Raw genomic sequence first — 20,740 nt, forward strand, 5'->3', positions numbered from 1 at the left:
GTGTTCTGCAGCCATGCATGTGTATTATGACATGGCTGTAAAGTGCTTTCAAAGGGTTGATCAGGCAACAAATGTTATTGTCTGTGCCCCTAATGACTCATTGGAATTTTCTTGATTCTTTCTAAGCTTTTCATTCTACAGGTGCTAATGACCCTCTTTCATTTTAAATGGTCTTTAATAGTGTCATTACTCCAGCTATCCTTACTTCTGCAATGCTGCTGTCTGTCAGCTGCTCCTAGTAACATAGCTTCAAATTTCACAGTCCTGCAGGCTGTTTTTTATCTCTAGCTAAAACATTAACTCAGGTGTGGAAATATTAACTCAGGTAAACATTAACTCAAGGGTGGAACTCACTTTAAATGAAGCATTGGAAGCAGTGTACAGATGCTTGAGAAGGCTTGATTTTGTTTTATGAATCTGAAAAACAAAGGTACATTTAGCTATAATGTCTTCAGGACTAATGAAACAACATATTTGGATTATTTTTGCCTAGTTTGTGGTGTTTTTATGTATAATATGTGATATAGCAAATGAATGCTCATTCTAATAATTCTTTTTGCTTCAGTCTTAAATTTAATAATACAGCTTTAGGCCCCTACATATTAGTGAAGCTTCTAGTTTCTTTTTAACTGGAGAAAATTGTCTGTTGTGTTCTATGTGATAATGCAATACACCATCTGCACCCCCCCTTTTCAAAATCCTAGATCCACCCATGTACCAGCATATTTTTGTGAAAGAACAACGGGTAAAAATAGGTAGGCAGAAGGGTGACATATGTGAGAAGAGTGCTGTCTGAAAAGGCGAAGCTGGAGGCAGAACTGATGAGGCAACCTGAACCTGTTAGAGGATATTTGGGACTACAGCCACATTTACTGCAACAATGGTGCCTGGATCACCCAACAATAATACACAAGTAAGTAATTGCATGGTTTAGGGCCTAGCTAACTTCCCTACCTAACTCTTTACCTTTGCAGCTCAGTTGCAGAGGATGTGGTTAGAAGAACTCCCTGGACATAAGTCTGATCTCTGTTGTGTAGAGTGATTTTTGATGGAAGTGCACATTTCAGCTTTGAACACCATTCTTTCCTACCTTGTCTTTCCCTTTAGGAAATGTCTAGTTACTGTACATTCTTATAGGTTAGCTTATTTTCCCCTAGAAAATCTCTGTTCTCTGCCTGACAGGGAACTTAATCAGACTCTGTTATTTCAGGAATTGGACTCACAGGGGAAAGGAACTCAGTAGTCCAGACTGGAATGAAACAACAGTGGGCCTCAGAGTTTAATGTGCTCAACTGTCGATGACTTGGGCATGTGATGTTAGAAACATGGGGTGTCCCGATTGTATGTTAGTGGCTCTATTATGTCCTGGACCTTTATCAGATTGCAGACTTATGTCCTGAGTTGTGAGAGAGCCTGACACTAGATCTGAGGCATTGATGGTCATGTCACCTTGTTGTGAGTGCCTTGGAATATGAGGACCTTGTGCTGCTGGACTGAGTGCCTTTGGCACTTAGGCTCAGGGTTTTTTGAAGAGTTAATATGGCAGGCACTTTGTTATTATGTTGGAGGAGACCTGGCACCTGGAGGAAGGAAGTTAAGCTCTAGGTTTATTTGAATGTAAATAGATACACACTAGCTACATTTTGTGAGATCTCATTTTGTGTTGAAGTGACATCTGACACACAGACATTGGGTTCAGGGTAGGATTTTGTTATAAACATCATAACATTGATAATCTCAACTTTTCTTATCAATAGATATAGTGAATGTTCTAGCCTCTGCTCATTACCTGCCAGTCCAAATCCCAGTTAAAGTAAGTTGTATTCACACAGCCCAGAAGGTCAAATCATTTTGCTAAGTTCATAGTCCCCCTCATAGTTCTACACTGACATCTAGTGGCCAGTTCTATCGTTTGTAATTACCGTTTTTGGTTAAAAAAAACAGTAATTATCATTCACTCTTCTTCCTGGCAACAGGGTGCCATTAAATGATGCAATGCTTAAAGTTAAACTGCTAAAAATGAAAGGTCTCAACTGTTCCTCCTCTTGTCCTCTCCCAAGCATAAACAAACAGGTGATTGATTGTTCATAGTCAAGTGAATTCCCAACCAGTATAATGTTTTTCCATGGATATGGGCATCTTCAGCAGATTATCTTGCCAAATACGCACCATCTGACCTAATACACACCATCAGAATGGGTGGGTCCATGATAGTTTAACTGGGACAAAATAATAACATGAAGAAGTTAATAACCGCACATGGTGGTTTCTTGCGCATATCAATTCTCATCAATAATGGATCCTTTTTGGCTTGCACCAGCCTCAAGGAGTTCTTCTTTTTAGCTGAATAAAGACCCCAGTCAGGATGGACTCAGTGATTCTCACCAGGCACAACTGCTCTTGCTGGTTCAAGGCCAGCATCATGCCCTGATCACACAGAAGATAGAGCCTTGACTACATTTGCACCAGACTGGTAAGACTCTCCTTCCTGCTTGCCTTTTCTGTGGTCTAAACGCCTCGTGCTTTGTGTAACGTATGACCACCAAAAAAAGTCCCTGACCTTGCAAAGAAAGGAAGTGCAGCTTTGAAAAGAGAGGAACAGAAAGCCTGTTCAACCAATTCTTCCGCTCAATCGCTGTCTCGCTTGTTTTCTCTACAGTGTTGTTATCCAGCAGCACCTTGGCGTAATCCAGAGCAAGAGGGATAGAAGGCTCCGTGGCAGCTGGAGATGGATGACTTGGGTAAGCGAGCTGCTCTCTGGTTGAAGAGCAAGGAATGGACATTTGAATCAAGGCCCTGAGCATGTTGTTTTATGCTAGCATAGGGATAGAACTAGTGCTGAGGTGGAAGGGTGGGTGTACTGGGGCAGAGCTTCTGGAGAGGGGGTTTCTGTTCCCTGTGTTATGAGGACATTGAGTGAAATTAAAAAGTGCAAGTTCAAAAGTAATAAAACGAAATGCTTTCCCTCCCCGCTGTGTTGTTAGCCTGCAGAGGGAACGGCCCCAGACTTTTGGTGAGACTAAGAAATTAGGAAGATTCAAAAGAGGGAATGGACATTTCTATGGGGAACTGAATGATTTTTTTTATGGCCATGCTAAAAATTGTGAAAGAGGATATTAAACCTTATATTTCAGGGTTTGTGGTTATCCTGAACTACAGTGTTCCCTGTATAAGTGCATTACCTCAGGACGGACAAAGGCTATTCACTGACCTTGAGTGTGCATTTAACCTAAATCAATATAATTAATACTTGTTAATTCCAGGGACATCCTGCAGGCAGTGCACCTCTTCACCATGTTTTTCAGAATATTTTATGCCTCTGATAGCAGCCTTGAAATTGACTGGGCCCAGCCAGTTCAAGGCCACTTCTGAAGCCTTAAAATTGGTGGCTTTTGCAGATTCACCAGTTATTCAATTAAGTGGAATACAGTCACACTGTAAAGTAGACAGAGGGGCCAAAGAGTTCTGGGCATTCACATAGTTCGTGCTCATAACTGATACACAGATAGATGCAGTTTGTTACAATGTAAGCACCAGGAAAAATAAATTGGCGCTGGCATTTTGTTTCATCATTAGGTAAATATGCACTTATCCCATATGCATAATAGTGGAGTAATATAGGAGCTAGGAGTTGTCCTACCCTTTCTTCTGAAGCAGCCTAAAGCTAGCTGCAGTAAGAGACAGGATACTGGACCAGGCGGCCCTTGGATCTGCTCCACTGTAGCAGTTACTATCTTCCAGAGGAGCACAGGTTAGGAAGACTAGCTTGATTGACTCAACAGCTCTGATGCTCTGCCCAGGGTACCAAAATTTCTAGTTATACTTCTGATCCTCACCCAATCCCTGCAAGGTAGGGAAATTTTAGCACTCTTTTTAATAAACAGGTTGCTCAGGCACCAGATGGTCACAAGAGTCCTTTCTATGAAGTGGCTTATAAGGAGGTATTTAAAGGAGGAAAGCGTATTGGCTTTATGGATCCATTCAGAGGAGGCCGGTCAATCAGAAAGGACAGCAGGAATATTTGTGGGAGAAACACGCAAATGGGCTAATGCAGTTGGCATCGCTGGTGGAGTAGAACGGGCAATGCTGATGCAGTGAGGGGAGTGGATAAAGACCTTTAAAGATGAGGCTGAGAAGCTAAAGCTTAAAAGATGATGCCAGCGGAAGAACTCAAGGGGGGAATAATGATATATGGTTAAGCTAACTAGCCTGGGAAACAATTACCTGTGTGTGGACTGGAATAGTGTGGAGAAGCAAGTGTAGAGAACTGAGAAAGACTCGTGTTATCTTCTTATAACTATCATATGTCCATCAGCATATCTGTACAGCATTACACTGCCTGACTATGCAGTTAGATCAAACAAGATTGTTGCAGAAACTAGGCAGGAAAGGTAAAGAGTGGCCTAGATAAACAGCATCTTTTTCAGATGTACTAGCGCAGTTTCTAGCTGTGAAGGAGCAGCTTCTCACCACCAGCCCTGGTGACCTGCTTTTTTGCTAAGGCTGAGAAGCAGGAAATCAAAAGACAAAGATCTGATAAAAGATCAGCCCATCTGAGAGGAGGAGGAAGTTGTTGGCACCTGCAGTCTAGAGCTAGGGACTGAAACCTGTGACATGGACTTATTCTTCAGGGTATCATTCTATGCCCCCTAAATTGACATGGTGGGCTTTAATTTATTCCATCACTGTGTACATGTGATAACCCAAAAATCTAATGAAATGCCTCATGTGCTATTCACAGTAAATTACTGCAGGAAGCACCACGTAACAATCCACCCAACAATCTACCCTGCTGATCTCTTCTTGTTAAATTAAACCAGGGGGCACCTGTCGTTCACAGCACACTGAGATGTACCTTCATTAGTTTTTTTATGCATATTTTAAACACACAATTTTTTTGTACAGATATTTTTTTTAAAAATTCTTATTCTCACATCCTTATTTTTAATTTTACTATTTCTAGTTAAGTATGGGGGGAGGTGTGTGTGTGCGCACACGCACATGTGTGTGCGTGCATGTGTGCATGCAATTTTACTGGTTGCTACTGTGCTCCTGGACGTCCAAGCAACAGTGGAACATTGAGGACCCATTAAAGTCCAATGAGTTGTTTACCCCCCCCAGCACACCCTGGGACACCCAGATGTCAGTACAGTGAAATAGGAGTTGATAAAAACAAAATGGTTTTTTTGCAAAATTTCTTTAATGAGGTAAGAAAAAAGTTCAGAAGAAGATTGATTCATGTCAGGCTCTGCAGTTATACCTAGAGTGCTAAAACATTCATTACACACAAATATCTGCAAATTATAGACAGTCCTTGGACTATGACACAATTGGTTCCTGAAAATCGTGTCTTAAGTCGAAATGTTGTAACTCAGAACCAATTTTCCCATAGGAAACAATGTTATAAATGGGGGATTGGTTCCTGAACCAAGGCCCGATACCCTATTTTCACCAAAAATAACCCAGAATTTTGTACTCAATCAATTTTAGATGAGTAATATAGCTACAGTAACATATTTATATTGTAAATAGGAATCATATTGATTTGGAACGATTTCTTTGAGGTGACTTTGCTGGACTTTTTGAAGCCTTCTCAGGAGTCTTGGCTGCAGGATTTTCTGGAGTCTTGTCTGCTTTCTTAAAGAAAGTGTCCAAGGAAGTTTAGACAGTTGTTCTCCAGGGAGATGGGTGATGCAGTGAACTTGTTCACTGGCATGGCATGGCATCGGATCAAGAGTTGTAAAGTCAAAAATGATGTCAGAAAGCTGAAATAGGGTGTCAATTTATAAATGTTGTAAGTGCAAAACGTAGTTACTTGAAATGTTGTAAGTCAAGGACTTCCTGTACACTGCAAATTACCTGCAGCTACCTGCAAATTGTAGTGACATCTGGTGGAAAAGGGGGCTTACTACACAAAAATCGTAGTGACACCCAGGGGACAAAGGGATCACTACACATCAATCAATGAATTACCATGTAGATGTGACTAACTTATGGCTGCATCATCACTAGAGCTGTGCAAAGCTTTGGATCACAATTTGGATTCAGAGATGATTTGGATGATTCGGAGGCCAAATCTACAAATCCAAATTGAATTGCTGGAAGCTTTAGGCTTTCCAAATCAGTTTGGAGCTTCCGAATCGATTCGGAAAAGATTTGGCAATTCGGCGATTCAGCCATAGGGTATAATGGGGAATTAATGAAATAGCTATAACTTTGCTGTCTTTTGGCTGATTCAGATGAACCTTGCAAGGACAGTAGTCTCTGCTGAGAGCGTGACGTGTGCCAAATTTAAAGGTGATAGGTGCAGGGGTTTCTGCTGTGACTTAACACACACACGTGACATGAGTTTTGCTTTCAGAACTTTCAGGTGCAATTTCCCAGAAACGCCTGCACCTAACACCTACTCTATGGCTGAAACTCCAAAATGGCTCTGAGCCTTCTGAAGCAATTTGGCCAAATCAAATTGGAATAACGATTTGGATCTCCATATCAAATCTCTGGCATCTGAATCGGCCAAATCCGAATCAAATAGTTCCCTATTTGCACAGGCCTAACTGTCACAAGTTTGAGCACCTCAAACCAAACTACATCAGGATATGGTCTAGTTTGTCACTATGAGAATTAGTTTAAGAGTCACAAAACTCATGTGTGTAAAGCGTGATGCAATTAAGCCACACAAAGCAGGATCTTCATCACTTGTACACAGTCTCCTCACCACTTGTACAAGCGCAGGCCAAAAACCAGTTCCCTAGAAGGGGGGGATATTAGAGCTAAGTCATTCCTGCCCAGCAGCTTAAGAGGATTGTATGCACAGGTAAGACAGTGTGTATATATGGCTGTGTTATGTGAAATCAGTTTCTTGGAGTGCTGTGCATCATTTGGCAAGCAAACCATGCATTTTGTTTAGAAGAAGTTGCTTCCATGTTACTCCTCCAGGAGTTCTTGACTTGATACATTAAGTGAAATTCTGTGGCCCATGTTACAGCAAAGTGTTTGATGAGATAGTCTCACTGTTCACTTCTGGCCAATCTTTTACTGTTCTCAGTTCCTAAAGGAAACATTTGCAGATGCCAAGCTGGTTGGGCCTGCTAAGTAACATATTTGGGCATGGGGATGGGCCTCAGAATGAACAGATTATCCAGGAGGTATGTGTGTTAGAAGTTACCCAAGGCAGATTACGATGAGCACTTCAGGATGGAAAGGAGAGGCCTGAACATGCAAATATAATGGGGAAAAAGATAGAGAGATTTTGAACATGTGGAATGAAAGAAAACATGGCTCCCAGGTCACTGGTTTGGCCAGTAGGAAGGAATGGCACCTTCATCATGTATGACTGGGATGCATATTTTCTTATTTGCCATCTGTGGGGAAGAGAGGATGGACAGAGACCATGTTAGGAAAGCAGGACTAAGGGCACCAGGAGAGGGGGCAGAAAGAGAAGGAGGTAGCACATCTCTGCACTCCCCCAATAAGAGAGAGCGGTATTAGCGGAGCTTGCAGTGGCAGAGGTCAGTGGGAGATGGTACCCTCAGTATGATTAAGTAAAACAGCTGCTCAACTAGAATAAGGAGCAGAGCTGGGTGTGTGGAGTAAGGGAGCTGGATGTATTCTCCTTTATGCTGAAGGGCTGAGAAACCCTGAGAACAGCAAGTGCAAGAACAGGCTTGGGGTAGGGGGAGTTAGATGCTAGCTGAGGAAATTGTAGGTAGGGGGGGGTCAGGCTATATGATTGAATTATCTCTGTTGGGTTTTTTTTATCAGATGCTTTACTAGCAGAACTAGAACAAAGCTCTAGCAACCCGAAAGAGGACAACCTTCTTCTGGCACAGTGTTCCAGTGGGCAGACAGCAGCAACAGCAGCGCCTGAGATTGGTGGTAACCTGAACCAGACACTCAGCACTTCTGGGACCCACAAGGTATTCCAATCGGTGCCTGATCACATGGGAAGGCCCCAACAGAAATCCACCCTTACATGGGAGCTCTAGTACATGGAGATTTGTCCCAGGCAAGTTTAGTGCATGTCCCCAGGAAGCTACTGTCCCCTTCTTTTTCTCTTGCATCTAACCTAGGAGAAGCAGCCCAGGGTACCACCTGGAACTGAGGGAACTTCTCAAAAGAGCAGTGAATTGTTAGTTTTCTTTAATTAGCCACATTCAGCTGTGTAGTGAGGTGGGTCTTGGAAAAGGGTGCCCTGCATGGAATGTGGTTCAATGGATTATTCTTTATTCCAGCACCAGCTCTTTGTGCTTGCAGGTACAGCTGGCCTTAAGTACTCAGCACCAACAAGCAGGTCCAGAGAATGTCTACAGGTAAATACTGTACCACAAAGGGAAAGCTTTTTGTGGTCCATCCCTAGTTTCTAATCCTTATTTTCCACCAACTCTTGCTCCCCCAACATCTCTTCATTAAAATATAAGGTTGTGGCTCTCTGTAGAGCCAATTTGTATGGGACTGTCCACACTAGCCATTCAGTCACGTGTCTCTGCTGTTCCTTCTACTTATTTCTTGTTATAACCCAGCACCCAACTCTAACTCTGCCATCCCATCTTACCACTATGAAGCCACACTTCAGTCATTGCTCTGCCTGGTTATTTCTGAGAGCCTTCTTCAAAATCCACTCCTCTAGGTTTCTCCCCAGATGCATTCCTACCTGCTCTGCCATCCACTTCCAAGCCCCAGATGTAAATCAGAACTAGCAGCAGAGTTGATTGTTCAACCTAGAAGTACATGTCAAGGAAGAAGGGTGTGTGGGCATAGATTTTCTCCAGTGGGCCCTTCCCCATTTGCATTGCAGGAAGCTTTCTGTGATCCTCATAGTTAACACCTCTCCAGCAAGAACAATTAGTGTCTGTTCTGGGGTCATACAGTGACTGAACCTGTGAATATAGGGACCCTTAAGAGATGTCCTTTGCACTTTGGTCCTTCCTAGCACACAGGGTGGACCCCATGCCACCAACAGATATCCTGATGCTCTTGGGGTTTGATGGCAGAGAGGAGAGTCTTATAGCTGGGCAAAGGGGATTTTTGGTGGGGCTGAAGACATGCCATTCCTCCTCTTTGATGTGAATTTCTCTCTTCCTCCTGCAGTGAAGTTCCAACTTCACAGCCATTGATTTCTTCACCTCCTCCCACAGCAGCTGCTCAACAGCTTGATGACCTCTTAGCCCACTTGGGCCAGATGCAGACCAAGGTGAGTCCTAGACGCTCAATCCACAGCCATCCTTGCTTCTGAAAAAATGGAGGTGCCTCTTTGCAAATCTTAGGCTGTAGTGCAAGGTTTGGCTCTTCTCAGGCAATGTACTTTGCGTGGCCACCTCATTGCCCCTGCTGTACATCAGGGGTTGTAGGGCTAGAGACAAGATGCTGTACATAGTGGCCCAGTGCTCTGAGGTGGTTCAGAGAATCCTCATTCTAGATTCTTGGCCGGAGTGCCTTGCTCATATGCTGATTTTTAGAACAGGAATACGTTTCCTTTCAGGTCTGATAGAGGAACCCCCCGCAAAGATTACTGTCTGTCTGTCTCCATGGCTTAGAGCAGGGATGTTAAGTTCATTTGGCTTATGGGATGGACCCAGCTTGCAGGGCTTTGTGCAGGCTGAGTGAACCAACTTCAGCAGCAAGGTGAGCAATGGCTGCATTAACCTCTTGGGTGCTGGCAGCCCTGGGGGTTAACACTAGCACAGCTTGCCCCACTGCCACAGAATTGGACCCCCAATGGGGATCTCAACCCAGAAATTTGGAGGTGGTGTGAGCAAGAGCAGCATTAACCCCCATGGCAGCCAGCACCCAGTGAATTAATGCCACTTCTACTTGCCCTGACTCTGCAGACTTGCATTCCCAATGGGGACACCAAAAGAGGAATCCAGTGTTAGGGTGAGTGACAGCAGTGTTAACCCTCCTGGATGCTGGTTTTACCAATACAGCAGCTCTGACAGCTGCAGGGATTAATACCATCACTGCATGAGCCACCACCAAAGTTCCAGCCCCATGGACTGGATCTGGAGGGAGGTCTTCCAGACTGCAAGAAGCCCTAAGTACTGGAGGATCCACCTCTGCAGGGTGGTGCGGCTTGCAGGTTGTATATTTGATACCTGTGGCTCAGAGCATGGACTGCATTCTGGGCTCATCTAGGTGTCTGTCACCTAATCAGTTCCCTGCCATTACAGGATTTTGGGCTTTAGTCATGCCTTATTCTCTTCTGTTCTCTGCCTTTACCACTCAGTTTATTATCCTAAGGACTGTACTGGAATTAGATTGACCACATCGGTAATTTGGCTAAAATTCCTTCATCCAATTCAAAGGCCATTAGTAGTAATATAGTGTTGTTTTAAATGCTATAGCAAATACCAGCTATATATTAGATGGCAATGCTACATCATATTAATATACATACCCACACAACAGTTACATTTTCATTCATTTGATCAGAATATTTACAACTGGGATAGCAAATACGACATTCTAACAGTCTCCAGCAGATCCAGCTGGCATTAACAAAGAAGTCTCTCTTGCTCCGTTTTAATCTCCTTAAAACAATGTAATGAAAAGTCTATTTTGAGGTGCATGCCTACATACCCCATCTTATTTTGCCCCAAATCCAACATTTTTTCTACCTAATTGATTTACCTTTTTGTTATTTTTGATGGGGTCTCCAGACTTAACCGGAGCTAAGCAAATTGTCATACCACCTTTCTTTCTCTGGTCTATCACATTTCTCCTACATTAGCATATTAGTTCTTTCTTTTCCTTCGCTTAAGCTATCACTTTCTGGAAGTTTGGTCCATGCTTTTGTATCAAACATTATCAAACATACCATGACCTATTACATTTTCTTAACATATTATAACATGATTCTTGCAGATTGAAATGCTTTTGTTTACCTAAAAAAATAAATCACTGGACTTAATACAAGGGTGTATGGGCGAAATGTACTGGTCTGTGATATACAGGTGATCTGACTAGATAATCTAATGGTCCCTCTATAAACTGTATGGAACCTCCCAGGAGAGAGTAGGACTTCCTGTTGATGATGCCCCATTTCCTACAACAAGGGGGTCAAATTCACATAGTGCTCTTTGTGGGCTGGATGCAGCCTGGGCACAGGATTGGCTACTATGTCCAGTGCCACTATGGCAGGTCTGGCAGCAGGGGCAGGTCTGGAGGTGGTGAGGGATCTGAAGGCAGCAGCAGCTGTAGTGGCAAGGGATCCTGGGAGAGGGTCTGGGTTCATAGCGATGGTCCAGAGGTGGCAGCAAGTCAAACAAGCCACCAGTGACCAGGCTAAAGTGTCCTGAATTATGCTAGCAGGCCATGCTCCCCAACTTAGGGGGACCCAGAAGAGCCAGATAGAGGCTTCACAGGTTGGATCCAGTTGCGGGCCATATCTCTTACACTTTTCCTGGAGAATCAACATCCTAGGAGAGGCGAATGGGGCGAGAGGAAAAAGAGGCAGGGTGAGAGAGTGATACCAACAGTCCCATTTCTCCTTTTCTTGGAGTTCTTGGCAGGGACAGAACATGTTGGGGGGCCACCATCAGTGGAACCAAGCCACAGCAGCACATTGGACAGCATGTTGGGGGACCTAACACAAGAGCTCCAGGACCTGGGAATCAATGCTGTATCTAAAGGCGAGTGCGCTTCCTGCCACAAGGTCATTGCTGGAAAGGTGAGATGCATGGGGTGGAGTGGCCATCCTGCAACCATCTGTAGGTGTACTAAGGCAAACCCTGGTTTCACCAGAGATGGCTCCTTACTCCTAATCCTGGTACTGCAGAGCTGAGAAATTTGTTTTGTTAGGCAGAGGGTTTCTCCTGTGCCCTGCTGTAACATTGGTGGTTCCAGGCTGATGGTCCCCATCCCAATTTGCTTCCAGGCTGCAACCTCCTCACCCTCATTTCTGGGCTCTCTGGGTCTGGTCCTCTCATGGTTATCTTTCCTGCTATGACTCGATGTTATAGGTTCATAAAGAGGCTTCCCCAGGAGGCATAAGGTTTGGGGTGGATTCCTGTCCAAACTCAAGCCCTTCTCAGCCTTGGCTCACTTTTACTCTGGCTGCATCCTATGGCCCAGTGTCTACTGCACCAGGACTCTAGGTTCTTGGACCCCAGCTACAGCTCAGCTTTCTGCAGACCCTGGCCCATTCAGCCCCTAGGTATGCCCCCTTTGCAGGTACAGGGTTTACACTCCTCCTTGGTCTTATGGACAGATACCCAGTCCTCTGACGTGCCACAACCCTCCCTGTGGTAAACTATTTGGGCTGCTGCCCACACACAACATCCCAGGGCTCTAGTCCCTTCAGAGTGTTGTAAATTGAATACCTCTGCTGCACCCCAGTGGCCTCCAGTCTACCCCTTAAAGCAACCCAATTTTCTAGTACAAACATAAATCAAAGTATGAGCATCCAGTCTCAGACACTGAGCTTGCCAAACACAAGCTCCCCTGTTGGGGTTAACTCTCATCCCAGTTAACACAAATGCAAAAGGTGCAAAGTACTTATCTCATGTTGCTAACTATATAGGGTCTCTTCCACCCATCTGTAGTACACGGTCTTTGCCCAGACAGTCTTTACCACTAGGAAGTCCAGACTGGCTCACCCCTGGAACTCTACCTCCAGCAGCACCTACAACCAGACTACCTCTTCTAGGCTAAGCCCTGGGCTTTTGAGCCTCTCCCTGGGTCATCTGACCATTTACTTCTGCCCCAGGCCTGCCAATTACTGCCTACACCTGTGGTGGGTAGCCATCTTATTTAAATCCTTTTCACTATTGAGGCTGTTCAAAGGGGCTGGGCTGGTTTCCCTTTCTCAGTAATGGGGCAGGATCTCTTCCCCCAGATTCTTTTCCTATAAACTGCTGCTGCAGCAGTAGCAGCTTAGCTCAGGGGAGATCTATTACCTGTTTCAGTCACAACTTTGTATACCTAGACTATTAGGTACACTGGGCATAGAGGGGCATCTTAGTGGCAGAAATTCCTCTGACAAAATCTTCCTTGTCTTTGTCCCCATATAGATAATCACTGCTCTGGGAAAGTCCTGGCACCCTGAGCATTTCACCTGCACACACTGTGGAAAGGAGATTGGCTCCCAACCCTTCTATGAGCGGGGTGGCCTTGCATATTGTGAAAAAGACTACCACCAGCTCTTCTCCCCACGATGTGCCTATTGTGCAGCCCCCATCCTGGAGGTAAGTGGAGCTGACCCTCCCCCCCTCTGAGTCTGAGTGCATGCCTGTTTAACAGAGCTATTGCTGTCATACCTGTGCTAGCAGAGAGATATGCTACCAGGGCCCTTCAGTGGATGTGCAGTACATACCCGCACAGTTACATCACTGCCTCAAATGACATTAGCTAGCTCTGCAGCAGTCTGCTTCTGTCAGCAGAATTGCCCCCACACCAGGAGGTCTTGCTGTGTAGCTAAGTTAGCTGGAGTTTGTGATTTTTTATTTTTTTTTTACTTTGAGGTGGAGAACTTGCAAGATTGCCTGTTCTCTCTGTCCTTTACCTCTTCCTCCCCTTTCCCTCCCCTGCTAGTTCATGGTCTCTTAAGGTTCTCTACAACCATCTGACTCTTTCTTTTCAGAAAGTCCTGACAGCCATGGACCTGACCTGGCACCCGGAGCACTTCTTCTGTACACACTGTGGGAAGGTGTTCGGTGAAGACGGTGTGTCCCTGGGAGATTTCCCTTGTTTTCCTGCCAAACGCCGCTCCCCATTGCATGCCCACAGGAAAACTGGGATTTCCACAAAGATCTATGCCTCTGTTGTGGCCCACAGCACTGCTGATGTTCTAGTCTTAAGGCTAGGCATCAAATATCTTCTGATGCTGTTCCATCCTGACCCACAGCATCCTGCTCTTTCTGACCTGGGATCCCAACACGAAACACTGATGTTCCTTGATACTGATCTGCAGGCCCTGTTGCTGTTCCAGTCTTGCACCTCCTCTCTTATCACTTCAGCCATGCCCTTCACCTGTGACTCATAGCCTCCTGCCATCCCAACTCTGGGCTCCTCCCACAGCTTTGCCAATTTTCCCATAGTTCCTCCTCCTGCTGTTACATTCTTGAATTGTAATTTTTAGGAGGGGCACCAATTGGGGGCAGTTTTGGAAACAAGAGCCCATTTCACTCGGTGGCATCACTGCTATCCCTGCAAGGGGTAGACTGCTAGCACTGCAAGGGGTAGACTGGTGGGTGCCTTGCACCTGAACTGGCTTTTAGCCAGTGCTCTCACTGCTACTATTAGGGTGGAGCTCTGATCATAGCATAGCCTGGAGGAACTGTGGGTAGTGGTTCAAGCACAGGAAACCTGAACTCTATGCCCAGCTTTGCTCTTGATGAGGGGAGTGACTGTGGGTAAGTCGCTCCACCTACTATGGGCCAGTTTCCACATCTATGAACAGTGTCAGTAAAACTGATTTCCTGTAAAAGAGGACAGTAATGGATAGAACGTGCTATACAGTGCTGGGTTGCACTATTATTTCTGGCATGTAACTTTTTTCACATGCTACAGGCACCTTAGTGATAATCTGTTCACTGCTACTACATGCCCACAGAAGCAGAAATTTGCTATCCATACATTTCACCTTTCATTCTGCTTTTAGATCCCATCCCTATTCCTGGAGAGCAACTCTATGCATGTATGTGTTTTAATTGCTTGGTAGTTGGGCTGCTTGTGAGAAGGGCTCATGATTTCCCCTGTGGGCTGAGAGCATAAACATTCCCGTCCCTACCATGAGACTCATTTCCTAAGCAGGTGCCTAGAATCTATGTCATCATTAGCCATACTCAGGTAATTGGTACCTGAGAGAGTCATTGCTGAGGGACTTGCTCATGTTCCCATGCTGCTAATTACAGCCATACAACAAAATAAGGTCCCAACTCATGTTAGGGTGGGGTTGATTTTTTCTTTGTCATTTTGTAGTGCCTCCAGGCATCCTTTCGCCCTGAGGTGGGACCTCTCCAGAGACCCATTTCCCCCATTCTCCCACCCCACATACATCTTTGAGACTTCTCCTTAGCACTAGCTAACTTTGAAGAGGTGAAACAACAAGAAGTGGTTTGGTCAATGAAAAGTCTCTGCACAGTTTAGTCTCCAACCTAACATGCCTTGAGGCAAATAGTTTGGAAGGTGCGTCCAGCTCTGTACCATCCTAGCTCTGCCTATAGATGTGACAACCGAGCAAAAAGCTCTACCTGCAAACATCTCCTGTAGGATGTCCCCTATTATCACAAGTCTTTCCAACTCTATTCTTTGGCCAGTAGCTTAGGTATGAGCTCCTGCTTTTCTGCCTGACTTGTTTTGGGCATCTACCTCCTGCCTTTATTGTTAGAGACACCAGTTGAGCTCAGAACCCTAGTGTACTGGGCATTGCATAAACAGTGCAAGATTCTCCTGGGTCCAAACAGCTGGCAGTGCAAATAGACAAGAATGAGGGTGGGAGAATTGAAAAACATGAAGCCCCAGGTGTGAAGGAACAGGAGGAGTCTGGCACAGCTGTGACTAGATCACTCAAGTCCCAGGCCAATGACTTAACCACAACCACAGCGTTTCTGAGACAAAAAATTAATAATAAAAACATTCATAATGCTACTTTGCCATAAAATAAATTCCCTCTGGACTAGAGATTCCTGTATATTTGCACAGAGGAAACAGGACTGATAGAAAAGGAAAGTAGGAGTGTGACTGAGAGAAATTCACATCTTAGAGTATCCCAGTGCAAACAGTTCATGATGATTCATGACCTTGGTCATGATTCTTTGCCCTACCATTTTCTGCAGGTTTCCACGAGAAGAACGGGAAGCCATACTGCCGGAAGGATTTTCTGGCCATGTTCTCCCCTAAGTGCAAAGGCTGTGACCGACCTGTGATGGATAACTACCTATCAGCCCTCCATGGTGTCTGGCACCCTGAGTGCTTTGTGTGTGGGGTGAGTGTACAGCTAGTTGTGTCAGGGATGGACATCTGCTCTCTCCACTGCAAAAAAGGGATGCAGACTTCTTATGCATGGGGTTATCTAATAGCTGTGATTTTAGCTCCCATGTGGAAGCTGGTTCGATAAAACACCAGGACAGAAGGAGCAAACCTTGTATGACACCTGGTAAAGCAACAGGCCTTCTATGATTCCCAATGAATTAAATGACTTGGTTAGGGATAAGGCCTCTCAGGTATGGCTATCCTGCCACTAAAGTGCATTCCAGGCCGCTTGTCTAGCCTAAACTTTCTCCATTAAAACACCCCTACCGTGCCCTTAGGGCAGTTGTCCAACCCACACCTAGAGGTACCCCCGAGCTGCAAATTTCATTGATGAGCTTCCTTCCTATCCCACTCCTCTTGCAGTGGGTTTAGTACTCACTAGAACTAAGCAAGATAGAAGCATAGGAGGTTCATCAAAAATCCCTCTGCATTACACTTTCTACCATTAATGCTCATAATGATAGTAAAGAATAGGAGAATTCCATTTGTGTTGCTTGTGTCTCTCCAGTGGGGCCTTTCTATGAATCTGTCTACGCCAAGGGTGGGCAGGTATTTCAACTGGAGGGCCACTTACTGAGTTTTGGCAAACTGTCAAAGGCCACATGGGTAGCCCCACCCCTTGACAGGTGCCCCGCCTCCTGGTCACCATCTTGTGACTTTGAGTCCAGCCCCCTAAACCCCTGACCTTTGCCACCAGAAGTCCCTCTCCTTGCCCCCAGAAGTACTCCTTTCAGCAAGGGGTTTTGCCATTTCAGAACCAGAAGAATACCAAATTATATTCTAAAAATTGAACATCTACAACATTCATTAATTTGATTTCAAAAAATATTTTTGTCCTGATTTATGCGTGTTTATGTGGTGTACATAGAGGTGATTGCAAAATAGTTTAAAATGAAGTCTTACTCTTGTATGTTGTTGGGAGGTAGGTGGCATGGAGGGGGTGGGTATAGGTTTGTGGGGGCCTGTGGGTGTGTGTATGTGGGGTGTGGAGGAGGATATGTGTGTGTATGTGGGGTTTGTGGGAGGATGGATGGATGTGGGTGTTGTGGGGTAAAGGGAGCATGGGTGTGAATATGGGGTGGAAGGGTGTGAGTGGATATGGGGTTTGTGGAGGAAGGTGTGGAGGAGGGTGGCTGAAGTGTGTGAGGGGGTGTGGGGGTCTGCATGTATGGCAATACTAGGGGAGGTGTGGGTGCATGTGTATGGTGGGGAGTGCAGGGCCTATGCTGGTGTCCTGGGGCCAGCTGTCACTGTGCTCCTGTGCACCCACCCTGGGCCCTGCTGGCCCTGGTTCTGGGCCCTGCGCTCCCACCCAACTGTCACTGCGCTTCTGTGTGCCAAACCTGGGCCCCACTGGCCCTGACCTCTGGACACTGTCATGGGCCCCATGCTCTCACCCAGTTGTCACTGCTAGGGCTATGTGAAGCTTCAGTCCCTGATTCGATTTGGCGGAGATCTGGCCTGATTCAGTGGCCGAATCGCCAAATCCAAATTGAATCGGATGACCCTTTAATCTCTCTGAATTGAATCGGAACCCTCTGAATCAGTTCAGAGAGATTTGGAAAGATTCGGCGATTTGGACATAGACACAGATTTAAATGTTTTTTCTACATACTGCATTGCTGGGGCTCATGGAGTGTCCCACAGAAGTGCGGGGGACTCTCCAGTGCACTCAGCAGCAGACCTGGAAGTGGACCAGAAGCACTTCCAGGTCCACTGGGGAGCATGTGCCCTCCTCCCCGGCTCAACAACTGGTGCCTCCTGGGTCTGGGGGGAGTACCCGGGGTCCCCCTGCAACCGATCATCCACTTCCGGGTTCGCTGCCAAGCATGTGGAGGACTCCCCCCCACACACTCCTGTGGGATGCTTCATCTGCCCCAGCATTACAGCATTTAAAAGTTGTGCTGGTACTTTGAGGTATGTAGAAAAAACTTTGAAAGCTGTGTATATGTCTGAATTGCTGATTCTCCAAATCAGCATCGAATCTTCAGGTTCAGATTTGGCTAAATCGAATCAGGGACAGTGATCTGAATCAATGAATCAAATCACTGTCCCTGATTCGGGCTGAATCTGAATCAAATAGGGCCTACTTTGCACACCCCTATGCACACACCTTCCTGTGAGCCTGCTCACTTCCACTTGTCCACTGCCTGCTGCCACATCATTGCTTTCCTGCCTGCCATGGTGGTGGTGCTCCAGTACCACGTGATTCCCAGCTGCATGGCTGTGACCATGGGAGTCAGCAGGAGCTGGCCTGGCCCAGCCCTGAAGACTGGGGCAATCGCTCATGGCCCTCCCCCACCTCTCTCCTCCCCCCACACCCTCTTATCTGAATTTCTCTTTCTGGCAGAGGGAGGAGGGAGCAGCCCCAGGGGCCCAGGCCAGAAGCCTCTGATTGGCAAAGGCTTCTGGTTGGGGACTGGGGGTGTGTGGCCTGGCAGGCCTTGCTGCTGCAGCTGCTTGGTCCTACTGCTGGCTCCCCCGGGTCCTACTGCTCCTGGCTCCTGTCATCTTTGACAGGCAGCCAGGGGCAGATAAATATTAATTTTCTAAATTTTTTAGGCACCCCACAGGCCAGAGAGAATGGCCTGGTGTGCTGTATCTGGCCTGCAGGCCATATTTTGCCTGCCTCTGGTCTACCCACTTCTTTTGGGCTTTCGGTGTTCAAAGCAGCAAGGATGTGTATGGGTGGGGGTGGCTGTCACTGTTCAGGGTAGTTGAAAGTGAGCCTCCAACTTGCCTCTGAGCAAAAAAGCATAGACAAGCCTTCAGTATCCTTAACCTCTCATTCTCTTTCCCCTCTCCCAGGACTGTTTGAGTAATTTTACCTCGGGCTCCTTCTTTGAGTTAGATGGCCGCCCATACTGTGAGCTTCACTTCCACCAGCGGCAAGGGACGGTGTGCCATGGCTGTGGACGGCCTATTACTGGGCGTTGCATCAGTGCCATGGGGCACAAGTTCCACCCTGAGCACTTCATCTGTGCCTACTGCCTGATGCAGCTGAAGAAGGGCACCTTCCGGGAGCATGGAGAGAAAACCTACTGTCAAGCCTGCTACAGCAAGCTCTTCTTGTGACTCCAGCGCAGGCACCTTGAAGGCTGCAGGGCTCACATGCATGAAATGCTTTCCCACTCCTCTCTAGCAACCTCAGACAGGAGCTCGAAGACAGGGAGCGGGACTACTGTAAGAACATCAGTCTGGAGACCAGAATCAAAACTGAGAAACCATCTCCAATGGGCTCAATCCTCAAGTTGTTTAAATCAGCAGAGGTCCATTGAATTCCTTGCCAGTTTACACCAGCTGAAGACCTGGCCCTGTGCTGTTGAGGGGAGGGTGGTCCCATTATTCCCCTCCCAGGGAACTTCCATAGTTCACTGCAATCTCTTTCCTTCCTACCTCCTTGCCTGCTTGCTTCCCACCTCTTCACTCTCTGCTCTGCTGCTTTTATCTCCACTCCTTGACTTCATCTGCTCCATTTTCCCCATGTTCATCTGGCCTTCCTGTTGTCAGGCACATACAAACGTAATTTGGATGAGTCTATTGGATGAGTATACTGTAACTGGATGAGTATATTGTACTGAAATAAACTTCCTAGGATTGTCTCTGTTTGACTTGCCTCTCTTTTCAAAGGGATAAGTTGGAAATGGTTCTGGAGCTACACCCAGGCACATGGAGTGGGCTCTGGTGGTTAGGACCTAGATGCCTTGTTCCAGGAAGGGGGAGGGAGGGGACCTCCCTCAGACCAACCATGACCTTTCCATTTGATAATAGGCAAATTTAATGACACCCAGTGATAACAGAAAAGAAACAATACAAACAATCAAGCAATTCTATAGCTACCAATTCTAGGGCTGTCATCAGAGTCCAGGAACATCTGACCAGGACGCAGGCTTCGGTCTAAGGCTCTCTCTTAGGTGTCAGATGTCAACGTGTTAGCAGCCTGGAGGTGGGATGCTGAGTTCCACATGCCATCTCCAGTGGGGTGGATGAGACAGGCTGGTGGTGTGCCCTCTGTCCATGGTGGCATTGGGGACCCCTCCCAGGGGACAGGGACTCTCTCAGGGAGGAGGAGGACCCAGGCAGAGGAGGGCGAGGATGGGGAGGGACCCTTTGTTACTCTCAAGTCTCTGCTTTTGTATTCTCCTTCCCTCCTGATGACTCTTGATCCATGGCTATCTCTGATTGGTCTCTCTCTGTTTGTCTCACCATCTACACTATGTTTTGTCAGCATATTCCAAGCTCACCACATGCACACCCTTTCCAAAACAGGAATTTCAGGGCCCCCTCTTTGGCCTTGCAAGCTGGTGCCACCTTGTTCCATCTTATGAAGCAGTGTGGTGCATGCCCCCAGTTTCTCAGACTGTGTGTCCTTGTTTGTTAGACTGCCTATCTGCTTCTGAAGGCTGAGAAACTGTGTATGTGAGCCCCAGGCTCTGAGAAATCAGTTAACCCCTGCTGCCCATTCCGAACCATTCTAATGCATATATATATATACACCTATAAGCCAATTCTCAAAAAGCAAACCTTTACATATCATTCTTAAGCCATCAGGATCTATAAAGTGGTAGCTCTGGAATTCTTTGCAGGAAAACTATATGGAATAAAGAACAGCTACAGTAATGTCAGGGAATTGGATAGGATCTCCCAGGTCAGCCATACCAGCAGGGGTCACAGGGAATGGGGCAGTTCTTTGTCCCTGGTCCTGGCATTGCTCAGTTCCTGGTTCCTTACAGGAGCTGGGAGCCGATCAGCACTGGGACAAGGTTGC

General features: G+C 46.2%; 1 protein-coding gene across 3 annotated transcripts; it reads left to right on the forward strand.

Moving 5' to 3' along the window:
• The first annotated feature begins 343 nt into the window (after positions 1-343).
• Positions 344-19,574, forward strand: LPXN (leupaxin). 3 transcript variants are annotated; one of them, XM_019485821.1, is made up of 12 exons: positions 344-430; positions 705-913; positions 2,321-2,473; positions 2,660-2,741; positions 7,765-7,919; positions 8,257-8,312; positions 9,091-9,193; positions 11,501-11,668; positions 13,011-13,184; positions 13,580-13,661; positions 15,777-15,925; positions 18,781-19,574. In XM_019485821.1, the coding sequence occupies exons 4-12, from the start codon at positions 2,729-2,731 to the stop codon at positions 19,045-19,047; spliced, it is 1,167 nt and encodes a 388-aa protein (XP_019341366.1). In that variant the 5' UTR covers positions 344-430; positions 705-913; positions 2,321-2,473; positions 2,660-2,728; the 3' UTR covers positions 19,048-19,574. The 3 variants fall into 3 exon arrangements, with proteins under 3 accessions (XP_019341366.1, XP_006263621.1, XP_059578412.1); XM_006263559.3 differs by having other exon boundaries at positions 2,344-2,473; XM_059722429.1 differs by lacking the exons at positions 344-430; positions 705-913; positions 2,321-2,473 and having other exon boundaries at positions 2,502-2,741.
• Positions 19,575-20,740: the final 1,166 nt, after the last annotated feature.

This window comes from Alligator mississippiensis, chromosome 2 (assembly GCF_030867095.1).
Source record: "Alligator mississippiensis isolate rAllMis1 chromosome 2, rAllMis1, whole genome shotgun sequence".
Taxonomy (NCBI): Eukaryota; Metazoa; Chordata; order Crocodylia; family Alligatoridae; genus Alligator; species Alligator mississippiensis.

Coding starts and splice junctions, on each gene's coding strand:
- LPXN (XM_019485821.1), top strand. Junction 7,920..8,256: donor GCACTTCTGGGACCCACAAG/GTATTCCAATCG, acceptor TTGTGCTTGCAG/GTACAGCTGGCCTTAAGTAC. Junction 15,926..18,780: donor CTGAGTGCTTTGTGTGTGGG/GTGAGTGTACAG, acceptor CCCCTCTCCCAG/GACTGTTTGAGTAATTTTAC.